General features: G+C 37.1%; 1 protein-coding gene across 2 annotated transcripts in view; it reads left to right on the top strand.

The window, feature by feature from the left end:
- Positions 1 to 17,809, top strand: part of SBF2 (SET binding factor 2) — a 552,380-nt gene that overhangs the window by 284,855 nt on the left and 249,716 nt on the right. For both annotated transcript variants that reach the window (XM_006873002.1, XM_006873003.1), the window contains exon 13: positions 186 to 284. In XM_006873002.1, coding sequence (XP_006873064.1) covers positions 186 to 284 — 99 coding nt within the window. The remainder of the gene's footprint in view (positions 1 to 185; positions 285 to 17,809) is intronic.

The following is a 17,809-nucleotide window of genomic DNA, read 5'->3' as shown; positions in this document are numbered from 1 at the left end:
GTGGGTTTGAACAGTCAACCTTGTGGTTCCCAATCTAGTGCTGATCCTACAGCACCAGAACCTGGTAAACCTAGTAAACAAACCATATGTTTGGGATGCTTTTGACTTGCAAACTATAGTAATTTATCTTACAGTTTATAATATATTGTAGAGTTGACATTTTACCATTTGATTCCTTTTCTAAGTTGGTAGCCTTTGAAGTAGAACGAATTAAAGTAGAAGAGAATAACCCATTGAAGATGATAAAGCATGTTAGAGAACTTGCTGAGCAGCTGTTCAAAAATGTAAGTATGTATATTTATTTATAGATAGTCATTAATTTAAAAAGTATTAATGTTTTCTGTGTAAAACTGAAAAACGTCTTCTTTCTAGTACTAACAGTTTTGCTCTGACTTAAAACCCTTAAGATTATAAGTTCCAAGGTAGTATAGTTGGTGCTCTACATGGAAATAGACCACATTTTTCAAAGTAATTTTCCTGTCATTCACTGCATTATGAAAACATCTTAGTCACAATGCTCCTGTATGTCACTTACCTTTCTTATGAATTTCATTAGAGTCTCTGTATTCTTAAGAGCATATTGACCACTTAAGACAAAGATTGGACTCATTGGAGAAGAACCACCTCAGAATTGACCAGTGCTTCAGTATAGTACAGGAATTGTCAGTTAGGTCATGGAAATTGAGTTGCCTTATTTTGAACACACAGGGAATGAAAAACTGAATGATTTTAATAAGTAAGTTGACAAGTGACCTCATAAACTTAAGAGTGGAAATCTTCCCTAGAAAGAGGAAATGGAGTAAATCAAAAGGATTAGGATGTGATAAAGTATAAAGTAATCAGTTAATGACCAAAATAGAGAATGTAAGAAAGCCTAAAGAAGAGAGACTGTCTACAGTCTCTACAGACATCTAGAGAAAATGTATTTGGGCTGATTAATGGCCATTCCTCCTGCTTGTGATGCTTTCCAGAGTTGAGCAGGTAGGAATTAATGGTCTTCCAAGAGACAACTGAGGGAGATCTACTTTTAAGAAAATAGAAATAAGGAAGATGGAGATGGGAATTGGGGTCAGTATTCTGGCCCCACTAAGTATCCTTTAACTTAGCTATTTGAATAGGTCAGTTATTAATCATTGCATGCTTATATCCATTTTGAAGTCTTAGAACCATTTGGATAAAACCAAGAATACTAAAATGAACTTACTTGTTTCATGTTACTCAATTATTTCTGAGTTTTATATATAAAAAAGAAAGTAATCTCTTTTGGGGGAAGTAGTCATTATTTGAAAGAGATGTTATAGTTTCCTATAAAATTTAGAAATTACACCTTTGTCTGATAAGTTATTACAAAAATTTTTTTCCCATTCTTTGGATTCCCTTTTTACTGTTTTGGTGAAATCTTTTGATGCATATATGTTTGTAACTGTTAGCATGTCCCAGTCATCTATTTTGTCCTCTATTGTTTGTGTGTTTTTGCCATGTTAGTCTGTGTATGCCATGTAGTAGAGCCCTTAAGTTTGTCCCTATTTTTTCATTGATGATTTTTACAGTTCTGGGATTTACATATGGATCTTTAATCCATGCTGATATAGTTTTTGCATATAGTGTGAGATACAGGTCTTATTTAATTCTTTTGCAAATCGATTTCCAGTTTTGCCAGCACAATTTGTTGAAGAGACTATCCATTCCTTATTTAATGTATTTGGCCCTTTGTCAAAGACCAGTTGACTGTATGTGGATGGCTTTATTTCTGGGTTCTCAGTTCTGTTCCATTGATCTATATATCTTTCCTTGTACCAGTATCAGGCTGTGTTGACCATTGTGGCCATGAAGTCAGTTTTGAAATCAGGAAGTAAGAGGCTTCCCAATTTGTTCTTCTTAAGCAGTGCTTTGCTTACCTGAGATTTCTTTTCTCTTCCATATAAGTTCATGATCATTTTTTCCATCTCTTTAAAGACTGTTGTTGGAATCTGGATTGGGATTGCATTATATTTATAGATTGCTTTGGATAGTCTTGCCATTTTCACAATGTTAAGTCTTCCTATCCATGAGCATGATATATTCTTGAATTTTTTATAAATATATTTTGGTTTCTTGTAGTAGTGTTTTGTAGTTTTCTTTGTGTAGTCTTTGGGTGGGCTGTTGTAAATCATACTGTTTTTCTAATTCCTTTTCAGAGCTGTCTTTGTTAGTATAGTGGAATACAACTGATTTTTGAATGTTGATTTTGTACTTTGCCATTTTGCTGAATCTTCCAATGAGTTCCAGTTGTTTTTTTTGAGTCTTTGGGATTTTCTACATATAGGATCATCATATCAACTGCAAATAGAGGTTTACTTCTTCTTTACCAATTTGGATGCCTTTAATTTCCCTATCTTGCCTTTATAGTTCAGGCTAAGACTTCCAACACAGTATTGAACAGGAGTGGTGAGTAAAGGCATTTTTATCTGGTTCCTATTTACAAAGGGAAGGCTTTCAGTTTCTCTCTGTTGGTTTTGTATATATGATCTTAATTATGTTGAGGAATATCCCTTCAATTCTACCCTGCTGAGTGTTTTTATCAGGAATAGGTGTTAAATTTTGTCAAATGCCTTTTCTACATCAATTGATATAATCATGCGCTTTTTATCCATTTGTTTGTTTGTTTGTTTACTTGTTTGTTTATTTATTTAGTGAAGTCCAGTGATTGTTTTTCAAATACTGAAAAACAGGGTTCCTTGCAACCCTGGTATGAATCCCACTTGGTCGTGATGTATTTCTTTTTATATGTTGTTGAATTCAATTGGCTAGGATTTTGTTGAGAATTTTTACATCTGTGGTCATGAGACATATTAGTCTATAATTTTCTTTTTCAGTGATGTCCTTCCCTAGTTTTGGTATCAGAATTGTGCTTGCTTCATAAAATTTATTAGTAAATTTTCCATTCTTTTCCATATTCTAGAATAGTTTGAGTAGAATTGGTATCAGCTCTTCTCTGAATGTGTGGTAAAATTCACCAGTAAAGCCATCTTAAAATCTAGTAATTATACATTCTTTGTGTGTATATGATCCTTTTCACTTTTTTTTTACAGTAATTGTTTAATAGTTTTCCTTTTAAGATTGACTAATTTCGCTCCACATAAGTGAATGTAAAACACAAATAACTCCTGTCTTTTAAAAATAACATTTTTAAAGCAATAGGGAGGAATTCGAAAATCCTAGACAGGGTCACTATGAGTCACTTAACAACAATAACAAATGAAGGATTATCTTAACAGATAAGAGACAATCAGTTCCATTCATTCTGTGTGTATTTATTAAGCATCAACTCCAAAAAGTCCATTAAGTCCATTGTGATTCAGAGTAGAACTGCCCAGTAGGGTTTTCTCTGTAGTTGTTGTTAAGTGCCTTCCAGTCACTTCTGACTCCTGTTGTTCTTAGGTGCCATTGAGCTGGTACCAACCCATAGCGACATTATGCACAGCAGAACGAAACACTGCCCGATCCTGGGCCAACCTTGCTATTGTTGCTATGTTTGAGTCCATCCGTTCTAACTCTTACAGACCCTATATAAGGTTTCCAAGGATATAAATCTTTGTAGAAGCAAACAGCCTCATGGGTCTCACATGGAGCCACCTAATGGGTTCGCCAAGCTTGTAGTTCTCAGTCCAGTGCTAAACTATGGAGCCACCTAGACTGTAATATTTACAAAAAGCAACTGCCACATCTGTCTCTTACGAAGTGACTGATGGGTTCAAACCACTAACTTTCAATAGCAACTAAGTGCTTTAACCATTATGCTACCAGGACTCTTTAAACATTTTTTTAGACCTAGATGTTTTTAGGTACATGATTCGTAATATTCTTGAGAAGAAGGTACATATATATGACAATAAAAATTTGAGAACACCCCAGTGGATTGTCATCAGACTTTCTGAGATTCCTTCTTTTTCTAAAATTGTAAAGTCTACATCAGTACCAATATTCCTGAAGTGAATATTTTGCAAAATTAAAGAGCAGGACATGATGGTAAAGTAGCTTTCTTGGGCCTTTCAGGAAGTTATGGGGGAGGGGGAGGGGAGGGATGTCAATCAAGGAAAGTATTCCAGATGGTTCTATTTTTAACTAGTCAGTTATTTCATCACATTTCTAAAATTCCCTTTTGATAAGCAAGAACTAACCATATAATTTGACTGTTTCCTTAATCCTGGGTTATAATTGAGACCTGGTGATGCCATTGAGATGTTTGTAAATATTTTATTACACTGAAGTGTGGAATGTATATTTAGCCTCTCTCCTTCACTATTTAAAATATCTTAAAAACCTATCTTCTTTACTTTTTCATCTCTTCTCACTGCTGCTTTATAATGTTTTGTAGTGAGTTTTCACAAATGTGAATACGGTGAATTGTAACTATATTTAGCTGCTTTCTTCTCTGGACTGCCTAGATAATTAATTAAAAAAAAACAAAAACATTTGGTGACTTTAGTAGAGAAGGGGAATAGGAGCGTAGAATGAAGAGGATAAAGGATTACATTTACTAGAGGCAAATTGTGTGGATGGTGGCAGGATTTGTACCAGTAGGATTATCTGTAGCATGTCTGTACAGCCATTCTTATCCACTTAAAAGATAATGCTGAGGTCTGCCCACTTTGACAGTCACTTAATATTTGCATGAGAGCACATTGAGCGATATATCTGCCCTATCCCTATGATTCTTGACATAAAGGACTGCTAACCACAGACACACACTCACAAAATGAGAACATAAAGGCTGCTATGGGTTTATTTATGTCCCCACAAAAAAGATATGTTGAAGTCCTAACCCCCAGGACCTCAGAATGTGATATTTCTTGGGAGTAGTGTTATTAAAGGTATATTAATTAACATGAAGTCATACTGGAGTAGGGTGAGCCCAAATTCCAATATGATCTGTGTCTTTATAAGAGAAAGATAGGAGGGGAGACAGCCATGTGAAAATGCAGGCAGAAATTAGTTATGCTGCCACAGGCCAAGGAATACTTGCACTCATGGGGTCTCCACGAGACAGAATTGACAACTAAACAACAACTGACAATAACAACAAGTAGCTAGACAAAATAGGATAGGATCTTCCCCTAAAGCTGTCAGAGACAACATGCACCTGCTAACACCCTGAATTAAGACTTCTAGCCTCCAGAACTAGAGTAAATTCCTGTTGTTTTAAGCCACAAATTTTTTGTTTGTTTGTTTTTTTGTGGATTGAGTAAAAGTTTACAGGGCAGATCATCAGTTTTACATTAAAAAAAAAATCATACACCTTGTTTCATTATAATGATTTTAATCCCCTCCATGTGCCATCAGTTAACAGTATTTCTCTCTATTCACTTTAGCTTTTTTTAAAAAAATAACCACTCAGGCATATATAATAATTTACACCTCCAAAGGGCACATTCTGCATGTCTGCCTCCTTGCCACCAGCTCTTAGTCCTCTCTTCCCATCAATCTAGAGTCCTCAGCCGCTCCCCCTCTCCATGTCCCCATTTCTGGCATTGCTGCTTCTCTGGATAAGGTCCCACATTCTACTTGTGCATTTCTACCTTGATGGTCCTAGGGTCCTCTGTTTCTGGACTGTAAGATTAACCACTCCCCTGTTTTTGTTACAAAACTTCTACCTTTACAGTTGTGACAGTCACAGTTAGTCATGATAACAATTATTTACTATTGAATCATACGAATCTTATCCCCATCTCTTTTCACCAGACCCATCTAGACAAGATGAAAACTATTCAGTGTTGACTCTTTATCCCCTGCCCCCTACACACTCTTAAACTAAACTCCCTCTTGAAACCTTGTTAAGCCAGTCACTTTGTGCCTTTATCGCCCCCTCATGTTAGTTTGCCAATGTCTAAGTTGCCCATTCGTATCTACCCTGTGTACAGAGGGGATAGATAGCATTGGTACTTGATGTGAAAACTCCTTCCCTCTCTGTTGGAATTTAGACTTACTACCTCCATGAGTATAGGTCAAGTTCATCAAATTGTAGCAATTTACCCTTGTTTCCTTTATTAAAAAAAAAAATCTTTTTTTTTTTTTTTAATCTAACTCTAGTCAAGTTCTGATTATCATGCCATTGAGGCTAGGTCAAATGGATACTGTCTGCAAGTTTGGGTGTTCTTGTGCATCTCCCCTCACTTCATATCCGTTGGATGCTTCACTCTCAGCTCTAGCCCTCTATGTCCTTGTCTATGGGCTCAAGTGTCCCCAGGTCTCACCACACTTTGGACCAACCAGCCCTTCCTCTTCTCTCTCTTATCTCCAGGTCAACGGGAGTCAATGGACTGTGGTTGAATTCAGCCCATACAAATGTATTTTTATTAAGTATTAAATATATTTTATTTTAAGCTGTATTACTTCAGTTAACAGCTCTGGTAACATAGTGGTTACGAGTCAGGCTGCTAACATTAAGGTCTGCAGTTTGAAACTACCAGCCGTTCTACAGGAGAAAGATGAGGCTTTCTGCTCCCATAAAGATTTACAGCCTCAGAAACTCTAGACAAGTCCGCTTAGAGTAAGAACTGACTCCATAGCACACAACTACTATGAACCATTACTTCAGTATGGTGAACACTGAAATGCTTGTGAGAATAAAAAATTAAAGCTATTTCATTTACCAATATTGTGTATATAGCCAGACAACTCTGAAGAGTTGGTTACATTTTGAACTTGTAATAGTGATGCTACACATCTTCAGTTGTGTTTGAAAGGATTTGTTCAACTTGGTATCTCACACCAGCTGTAGGTATAATTGGTGCACATTAAAATTAATGTTGAATATTTTAATCTGGGAACTTGGTAGCCTCTAACAAAATTACATTGACCTTAAGAACAATGATCAGTCCTTGTAACGCGTTTAAATATGGAGGATATTATGCTGACTAAAATAAGTTAATCACAAAAGGACAAATGTTGTAACATTGTACTTTTATAAGAAGAAAGAAATAGGTATAGAGAGAGCAGTGCTTCTGGTGCTTATCAGAGATGGCGGTGAGTGGTATGGGGAAAGCACTCTGGAGAGAGTAAACACTTATTATTTCTAATGACGGCAATGGTCTCTACCCACAGCTTGACCAAGGTAAATGATGTTAGTAGAGAGCGCACAAAAGAAAAGGATGTCTTCAGTAAAGGTGATGATGAATATAATTTTGCAGCAACACTAATAATGACCACAAGTATGTATGTGAGTTCACAAATAGGCATATAGGCATTTGTTGGTATGGGTATGAATATGTGGGTACATATGAGTGTACAGATACATGTACAGGGAGACTTAAAAAAAACTAGTGGCAAAATTCAATTATGTTTTAATTCCATTTTTCAGTGAACTTTTTGAAGCATCCTTATATTCATAAATATATGTACATACAGGTATGAGTATATTCATGTATATGTAATTAGTATCATAGGGGACAGCGTTACAGATACTTCTTGGACATAATGCCTCACCAGGTTGGTTTTCTGGGTTTAGAGGTTTAGGATTATAGTCTGTGGCTATATATAGTTCATAAAGTATATGTTCTATATCCCAATGTTATAAGTAGTGTCTAGGGTCTTAGAAGCTTCCAAGTGACCATCTCAGATATAATTATTGGTGTCTACTGGTGCTGTGGGAGTCCTGGTGTGGCACTGTGGGCTAATGAGTCAGACTGCAAAGTCGTTTGAACTTCAAGGTCAGTGGTACAAGCTCACCAGCTGCTCCTTGGAAACCCTATGTTGTTGTTTTGTTAAGTGCCGTTGAGTCGGTTCCGACCCATAGCGACCCTTAACAGGGTTTCCGAGGTTGTAAATCTTTACAGGAGCAGAAAGCCTCATCTTTCTCCTGCGGAGCAGCTGGTAGTTTCGAACTGCTGACCTTGAGGTTCGCAGCCCAATTCATAATCACTACGCTACCAGAGCTCCTTTGGAAACCCTATACAGGGTCGCTGTGGGTCAGAATCAACTTGACGGCACTTAACAACAACAACAACTGTTGCTGTGGGTTAATGCGCCAGGCTGCAGAGCCGTTTGAACTGCAAGGTCAACGGTTCAAGCTCACCAGCTAGTTCTTGGTAGCCCTGTCCAGGGTCGTTATGGGTCAGAGTCGACTTGACAGCACTTAACAACAACAACAACAACTTACCTGGAACACAGTAGAAAGACAGAAACCAAAGATTCAGGGGAGCAAGTAGTCTTCAGGACTTATAAATAGTCTAACGTGACCCATGACTCCATTTACCCTGAGACCAGAAGAACTAGATGGTACCCAGTTGGCCACTTCTGAGCTTTCTGATTATAGCCAGGAGAAAAATGTGGGAAAGAACTCAGATTCTTAAAAAGTCCAGACTTCCAGAATTAATACTTTTGTTTACCTTTTAGCTAAATAACAGGCTGGGTCATATAGTAAAGAGTATCACCTATGAGATGGCTTTTATAAATCATCTATACGAGACCAAGCGATCGAAAATTACTCCAAAGCGAGGAGGAGAAGGTGAGGAAATGGAGCCACTAGGATATTGGAAACAGCCAGAAAGTAGCGAACGAGGATGATAGCGCATTGTGGAAAATGTAGCTGATAGCACTGAATAATATGTTGTTGTTGTTGTTAAGTGTTGTCAAGTTCTGACTCATAGTCACACTGTATAGAATTTCTGAGGAGCAGCTGGAGGGTTTAGATTTGTATAGAAATGATTAAACAATAGCTTAATTTGCTTTGTAAACTTTCCACAAAGGGTTTTCACTTTCAACATAAAAAAATGTTTTGTAGGTTTGTAAAAATTACATTATTTGTTAGTTCGCTGCTTAGTCTATGTAGGAAGCACTTCTGTTTTTCAGTGTGGCTGTTGAATTTCAGTTTGGCTGTTTGAGTTTCTGGTGAGGTTTGGTAAGAGCAGATGATGTGTATATCTTTTTTTTTTTAAGTTTGAGAAAACCATTGTACCTCCAAGATTACAGAGGACATTCCTTGAATATTATTATCCAAATTCAATATTCTCACCAAAAGATACTGTATGTTGCCAGCTCTCTCAGATAGTTTATTTTGGCTGCCTTGGAGAATATTGTTGCCATGATCACTATAAACATTTAGTAATGTAAATCCTTGCTTATTGTTTATATTTGTATGTCTTTGGAATCAAACATGAAAGTTTGACTGCTGTATTGTTCTGTTGGAAAATAATGAAAAAGTTTTCAACAACAAAACTAGGCTGAATTCTCCTTAATGAGCTTAGTAACTTTCAAAGAATCAGTTCAAATGTACTTGAAGTTACAAGTAAGGGCAAATGTTTTACAACATTCAAAGTACAAAACGCCTTAAAATCCTACTTTTAGCAGCTATCTTAAAAGTTATTACATGACTAGACTGGGTTTAAGGTGGCGGATGTCATTTACATTTACCATGTTGCCCATTAGAGGGCAGCAGTACACAGACACAGCAGCCAGAAAGCCAAAGATTAGATTTTTGTGAATGAATCTTCTAAACATAATGAATGTATCATAATTAGTAATTATAAACTGTAGTCCACATTTTGGTGTAGAATATCTACATCTATGGTATGACATCTACTTTTAACTTTGTCTAATAGGATTTTTTTAATGCTTGTTATTCTCAGTTGTGTATTAATTTGGTTTACAGTGTTTATTACAAGAAAACACAATTAGTTACTAATGGCAAAATCTGTTCTTTAGTCAGTGATTGTTATTTACATCATTTAAGCACTGAACTGCTAACCACAAGGTTGGTGCTTCAAACCCACCAGCCACTCCTTGGAAGCCCTATACATGGTCACTATGAGTCAGACTGATTTCACTGCACTAAACAACAAAAATTATCATTATCAAATATATAAGTTGCAGTGATATGTGATAGGAATAGTAAGAGACAAATTACTTTTTAGATTTATAGGTATGGATACCATGCCAAAGAATATGTTGTTGTTGTTTGGTGCTGTCCAGTTGGTTCTGACTCATAGTGACCCTGTCTGTGCACAACAGAACAAAACACTGCCTGGTCCTGTGCCATCCTCACAATTGTTGTAGTTAAGTCGATTACTGCTGCCACTGTGTCAATGCTTCTTAAGGGTCTTCCTTGTTTTCAGTGACCCTCCACTTTATCAAGCATGATGACCTTCTTCAGGGACTGGTCTTTCCTGATAATATATCTGAAGTATGAGAGACACAGTGTGGCCATCCTGGCTTCTTAGGAGCCTTCTGACTATACTTCTTCCAACACAAATTTGTTTGTTCTTCAACACTCCATGGTATTTTTAATATTCTTCTCTAACACCATAATGCCTCAGTTCTTGTAAAGTATAGACTATGTAATGAATACATCTTTTTCAAATGACTATATCCTAAATATTTGGTGTAGGCAGTGGTAGTTCAGTAACCCATATCATACTGCACATATGCTACAGCGTACTTTTTAACTCAAAATAATTTAGAGATTTATCCCTATTAATTCATATAGCCATGGTTCACTCAGTCTAATTGCTCTATAGTATTCTGTTGAGAATTTACCAAATTTTATTAACTCATTGTCCCATTAGTGAGTATTTGTTTCCTTTCTTTGCTGTTATAAACAGTGCTATTCAGAACATCCTTACATGCTTCCTGGGACACAATGTGGTTAATTTTCTAAGGAATATGACGAAGCATGGATTTTGGATAAATGTTACTCACATCTTCAGCTTGATTAAACTTGATTTATTAACCACCAAATTGGTTGTAAATTCACACTTTTATAAGCAACTGTGCCAGTGTTCCCGTTGTTCCACAATCTGACCAACACTTGAAAGTATCAGATTTACTGATTTCTGCTACACTGATGAGTGTGATCTAATTTTGATTTTAGTTTGCATTTCCTAGTTTTCAGTGAAGTTGAGTATCTTTTCATTTTTATAGGACAGATCACTTCTTTCACTGAATCCTTTGTCCATTTGTTAATGGATTCATCTGCCTTTTCTTACTGATTGTGTATTTTTTTTCTTCTGTTTTAGAAATTTATTCTAGTCACCAATTTATGTTGCTCATGTGCACTTCTGGGATCTTCTTCCAGTTTTTTCTTATATTTTTTCTTGATTTTAGTGTAGCTAATGTACAGCGATTTCGTTTTTAATTTAATGTAATCAAATTTATAAATAGTTCCTTGAAGTTTGTGCTATTTTGCTTATTCCACATGGAATAAATCACTGGTCCTTTCGCCAAAAGAGTAAAAAGGCGGAGCCCACAGAATGGGAAAAATTCTTTTGCAATATCAGACAAGGGACTAATCTCTAAAATCTATACGAAAGTACAACACCTCTACAAGAAAAATACAAATAGCCCAACTAAAAAATGGGCACAGAGTATGAGCAGACACTTCACCAAAGAACTCATTCAAGCAGCCAACAAACATATGAAGAAATGTTCACAATCATTAGCCGTTGTTGTTGTTAAGTGCCTTTGAGTCAGTTCCGACCCATAGTGACCCTTTATAGGGTTTCCGAGGAACAGCTGGTGAGCTTGATCCGCCAGCCTTGCAGTTCAAATGGCTTTGCAATCTGGCGTACTCACAGTGCCACACCAGAGATGCAAATCAAAACAACCATGAGATATCATCTTGCACCAGCAATAACAGAGGACAATAAATGCTGACGAGGATGTGGAGAGACTGGAACCCTCCTACACTGTTGGTGGGAATGTGTGATGGTTCTCTCACTCTGGAAAACGGTATGGCACTTCCTCAAAGTTGGAAATAGAAATGCCTTAGCAATTTCTCTACTTGGTATATATGTATGTATGTATGTATGTGTATATATATATATATATACACACACACACACACACACACACACACACACCAATGTTTATAGCAGCACTATTCACAATAGCAAAAAACTCGAGATAACCTAAGTGCCCACCAGTGGAAGAATGGATATACAAACTTTGGTACATACACACAATGGATTACTATGCTACCTTGAAGAATAGCAATGAAGCTGCAAGCCACCACCTAACATGGATGAACCTTGAGGACATATGCTGAGTGAAATTAGACACAAAAGGATAAATATTGCATAAGACCATTATTGTAAAAGCTTAAGAAAAGATACCCATACTAATAGAAAAAAAAGAAAGAAAATTCTTTGTTGGTTACCAGTGGTGGGCGGTAGAGCACAGGTTAGGGGATAGACACATCATAGCTTAGATGTTGGGGAGGGCAATATACAGATGGAAAGGGTGAGCAATACACAAGAATAGGGAGGGAGTGGAAGAACAGGGGAACACTGAGACAGGTTTGCATGGGCTGAATGCTACAGAGGCAAATGAGATGGATGCTCAACCTTGGAACAACTGGGCTTTAATACAGGGATCAAGGCACACAGTCTGAGTGAGTAGAAGAGGGGAAATAATGTTAATTTAAGATGGTTGACTGTCTTATGGATATTGGTTTATCTTGCCTACTATTGTAAAATAGACACTTGAGTGGGATATAAAAGAATATTGGGAAACGTGATTACAGAAAGCTTGTAAGCCAGTCTTCAGCCAGTAACTGATTGGAATACTTTAAAGGAGTTCTAGAACTTGCCCAGTGAAATAGACTTCTTTTGTGGAGCTTTTGTAGTGTACAGGACCTTAGGTGGAATCCTGAGCCCAATCCAGAACCTTCTGAGGTGGGACATTCCCACTTGAAAGAACATGCAGACCAGACCAGAATGGCTAGAGGAACAGAAGATGCTTCTTGAAAGAAAGACCAGTGGAAAAATATAGACCAGCAGTCTATTACATGAACAAGCAAGCTATTCAGCAGGGAGCCATCAAGGCAAGGAATCAAGCCCCTTCGAGACAAACCCACCACTAGGACTGGAACTCAAAGGGAACATATAAGCAGGTATATTGTTAGGATGATAAATAAAATATAACTTGAGAGGATAAACTAGCATTAAGATTTCTTTTCTCTTTTTATGTTTTCATATTTTAAAATTAGTTCTTGTTGTAGTTGTTAATTGTCAGTTTTGACTCATAGCAACCCTGTGTAGGGTTTCTGAGGAGCTGTTGAGTTTGAACCACCAATCTTGCAATTCATACCGACCTTGCAATCTAATGCTTATCATACAGCACCACATCAATATACTGAAGTTTAAATTTTTTTATTATGAACAAAATAAGCAGATAATAGATTAAGAAGCTGTGAAGAATGTACTTTAAATGATTCACATCTCAGAATGCACTTGAATTACCTCCCCAGCCTGAAAAGAAATCTGCCCAATGTGTTTTAGACATTTGTATTACGATTGTCTTCTAACTAGCCTCACTGTTTCTACTATCGCTCCAGAGTAAAATCTGAAGTTTTTATAATAACTTACAAGGCCCTACATGATCTGGCCTTTCTGTTTTCTACATTAATGCTGTTCTACTCACACTAGCTTTGTTTTTTCTGCCTTATGGCTTTGGCACTTACTGCTACCTCTGTCTAGAAAGCCCGTAGTCCTGTGGATTTGTGTAGCATCCTCCCTCCCCACTTGCATTTCTTTTCTCAAATGCCACCATTCCTGGCCACTGTATTTAATGGTTTTCCCTCAACATGCGCTCAACCTCCCTTATTATGTTTCTATCCTTAGCACTTATCACCCTCTTGCATAGTTTCTTTAAGATATGTTTTCTCTATCCTCCCACTAAGTAAAGCAAACTTAAACATTATATATATATATATATATATAAAGTTTTTTTCTAAATTAGAGCTGTACACCTATGTTGTTGTTGTTGTTGTTAGGTGCCATCGAGTTGGTACCGACTCACAGCAACCTTATGCACAGGAGAACGAAACACTGCCAGATCCTGGGCCAACCTCATTTTCAATGCCATGCTTGAGCCCATTGATGCTGCCACTTTGCCAGTCCATCTCACTGGGGGTCTTCCTCTTTTTCTCTGACCCTCCACCCTACTAAACATGATAATCCTTCTCCAGCAACTGGTCCATCCTGACAATATGTCCGAAGTATGAGAGACGAAGTTTGTCCATCCTGGCCTCCAAGGAGCATTCTGGCTACACTTCTTCCAATACAGATATATTGGTTCTTTTGGCAGCCATGGCACTTTCAATATTTTCCTCCTGCATCATAAATCAAAAGCATCAGTCTTCTAATTCACTGTCCAGCTTTCACATACATATGAGGTTATTGAAAATTCCATAGCTTGCGTCAAGCACACCTTAGTCCTCAAGCTGACTTCTTTGCTCTTCAACACTTTAAAAAGGTCTCCTGCAGCAGATTTGCGTAATGCAATATGCCGTTTGATTTCTTGACTGAGGTTTCCATGAGTGTTGATCTAAGTTGATCCAAGAAGAATGAAGTCCTTGAAAACTTCAATCTTTTCTCCATTGATAAGACTGTTGTTTATTGGTACAGCGGTGAGGATTTTTGTTTTCTTTACATTACGATGCAATCGATACCAAAGGCTGTGCTCTTTGATCTTCATCAGTAAATATTTTAAGTCATCTTCACTTTGATCAGACAAGGTTGTATCATCTGCATATCAGATGTTATTAATGAGTCTTTCTCCAATCCTGATTCTTCATATAAGCCAGTTTCTCAGATTATTTGCTCAGCATACAGGTTGAATAAGTGTAGTGAAATAATATAACCCTGTCGCACACATTACTTATTTTTAAACCATTCAGTGTTCCCATGTTCTATTCGAATAACTGCCTCTTGATCCATGTACAAATTCCTCATGAGCACAGTATAGTGTTCTGGAATACTTTATGGAGTATTACTTTGCAATGTTGTCCATAGCTTGTCATGATCCACACAATTGAAAGCCTTTGCATAGTCAATAAAGAACAGGTAAACATCTTTCTGATATTCTCTGATTTCAGCCAGAATCCATCAGACATCAGCAATGATATTCTTCGTTCCATGGCCTCTTCTGAATCCAGCTTGAATCCCTGGAAGTTCTCTGTCAATGTATGCTTGTAGCCATTTCTGTATTACTTTTAGTAAAACTATACTTGCATGGGATATCAAAGATATTGTCTGATGATTCCCACATTCCATTGGGTCACCTCTCTTTGGAATGGACACAAATACAGATCTCTTCCAATCAGTCAGCCAAATAGTTGTCTTCCAGATTTCTTGGCAAAGATGAGTGAGTGCCTTTGGTGCTGCCTAACTTTCTTGAAAGATTTCAATTTTCATTCTATCAGTTCCTGGTGACTTGTTCTTTGTCAATTCCTTCAGTGCACCTTGGACTTCCTCCTTTAGTATCATTGGCTCTTGATCATATGCTGCCTCTTGAAACGGCTGAACATTAACCATTTCCTTTCGGTATAGTGACTCTGTGTATTCCTTCTATATTCTTTTGATGCTTTCTTCATCATTCAATAATATGCCCAGAGAATTCTTCAATAACAAAAGTTGAGACTTGAATTTTTTCTTCAGTTCTGCCAGCTTGAGAAATGCCAACCGTGTTCTTCCTTTTTGATTTTCTGACTCCAGATCTTTGCACATTTCATTGTAATATTTGACTTTAGCTTCTCAAGCTAATCTTTGAAATTTTCTGTTCAGCTCTTGTATATCCTTCATTTCTTACATTTGCTTTAGCATCTCTACGCTAGAGAGCAAGTTTCAGTGTCTCTTCTCACATCCATTTTAACATTTTCCTTCTTTCTTGTCTTCTTAATGACATTTTGCTTTCTACCTGTATGATGTTCTTGATGTCATCCCACAACTCTTCTGGTCTTCGGTTTTTAGTGTTTAATGTATCAAATCTGTTCTTCAGATGATCTCTAAATTGAGGTGGGATATATTCAAGGTCATATTTTGTCTCTTGTGGACTTGTTTTCATTTTCTTTAGCTTCAGTTGAATTTGCATATGAGCAATTGATGGTCTGTCTGTTCCACAGTCTGCCCCTGGCCTTGTTTTGACTGATGATATGGAGCTTTTCCATCATCTCGTTCCACAGATGTGTAGTCAATTTGATTTCTATGTATTCTATCTGGCACGGTCCATGTGTGTAGTCAGCTTTTATGCTTTCTAAAGAAGGTATTGGAAATGAATAAATCATTGATTTTGCAGATTTCTATCATGAGATCTCCAGCATCATTTCTATCGCCAATACCACATTTTGCAACTACTGATCCTTCCTCTTTGCTCCCAACCTTTGCATTCCAATCACCAGTAATGAACAATATATCTTGATTGCATGTTTGATCAAGTCAGATTGAAGAAGTTGGTAGAATTCTTCTATTTCATCCTCACTGGCTTTAGTGGTTGGTGCATAAATTTGAATAATAGTGGCATTAACTTGTCTTCCTGTAGGCACATGGATTTTACCCTGTCACAGACAGCGTTGTACTTCATGACTGATCTGGATATGTTGTTTTTGACAATGAATGCAATGCCATTCCTCTTCAATTTGTCATTCCCAGCATAGTAAACCATGTTTGTCAGATTCAAAGTGGCCAATACCAGTCCATTTCAGCTCACTAATGCCTAAGATATCGATGTTTATGTGTTCCATTTCATTTTTGATAACTTCCAATTTTCCCAGTTTCATACTTCGTATGTTCCATCTTCCGATTTTCAGTGGATGTTTACAGCTGTTTCTTTACATTTTGAATTGTGCCCCATCAGCAAATGAAGGTCCCGAGGGCTTTACTCCCATAGTAGGCTTTACTCCATTCGTGTCTTCACGTTCAACTCACTTTGAGGAGGCAGCTCTTCCCCAGTTGTATTTTGAGTGCCTTCCAACCAGAGGGGCTATTTTTTGGCACTGTATCTGACAGTGTTTCTCTGCTATTCATAAGGTTTTCAGTGACTAAATATTCAGAAGTAGTTCGTCACTCCTCCTTCCTAGTCTGTGTTCATCTAAAAATTCATCTGAAACCTGTCCACCATGGGTGACCCTGCTGGTATTTAAATTACCAGTGGTATAACTTTCAGAATCACAGCAACTCACAAGCAACCACAGTACAACAAACTGACAGACGAGTGGTGGCTGTACACCTATAATATTTAGAACTGTCTGACACATAGCAGTTACTCTGCATTCTAAAGAATGGGACTCAATTTTGGATACACATTGGGATTGCAATAATTGAATGGAAGGTGTCAACCCATATTTTTATAACTCCTAGGGCTGGACTGGATTTCATCCAGACATCAGTTAAGCAAGATTGTATTTCAAATTCTACTCACAGAGTGGAATCTATCCTCATAATAAAGTTCTCTAGGGAAGGCTGCTTTACAGTCATTCTTAGATCAAATCTAGCACTTATACTTTGCAGCAAGAAAATTCTTTTTTCCTACTGAACCTATGTTACATGATGTTGTAAATTAAGGTCAATATTATCCCATACGTACTCGGGACATTAAAAAATGCCCACTGTCATCACCTATTAGAGCTTCTCCCGACAATGCTTTCTAGTGATGTTGTCCAAACACAGGAAAGGGTAAGGTCATTCTAAGGCAGATGACATAGACAGTCTATCTCAGCAATACTATGGATAGAGTACAGCTTTCAGTGTCAGAAAGCCTTGGTTCTAGTTCATACTCTGTTTCTTATTATATGATGCTGTACAAATAACTTAGCCTAAGGTATGCTGTTATTGTTGTTGTGAAGTGCCGTGGAGTCGATTCCGACTCATAGCGACTAAGGTATATACTTCTCCAATTCTTACACAGTTCCTGAGGTGAAATTAGATTAAAATTTGCAGTCTTGTGGAAGCACCCCCATGCATTGTTTGTTGTTGTTTTTTAATTTAAGGTTTTTATTGTGGATTGAGTGAAAGTTTACAGGGCACATCATCAGTTTCATATTCAATCATTCATATAA

Source organism: Chrysochloris asiatica, unplaced genomic scaffold, assembly GCF_000296735.1.
Source record: "Chrysochloris asiatica unplaced genomic scaffold, ChrAsi1.0 scaffold00219, whole genome shotgun sequence".
NCBI classification, from domain to species: Eukaryota; Metazoa; Chordata; class Mammalia; order Afrosoricida; family Chrysochloridae; genus Chrysochloris; species Chrysochloris asiatica.
Note: the sequence above shows the minus strand (reverse complement) of the source record. Positions and strands in the feature narration are given on the sequence as shown.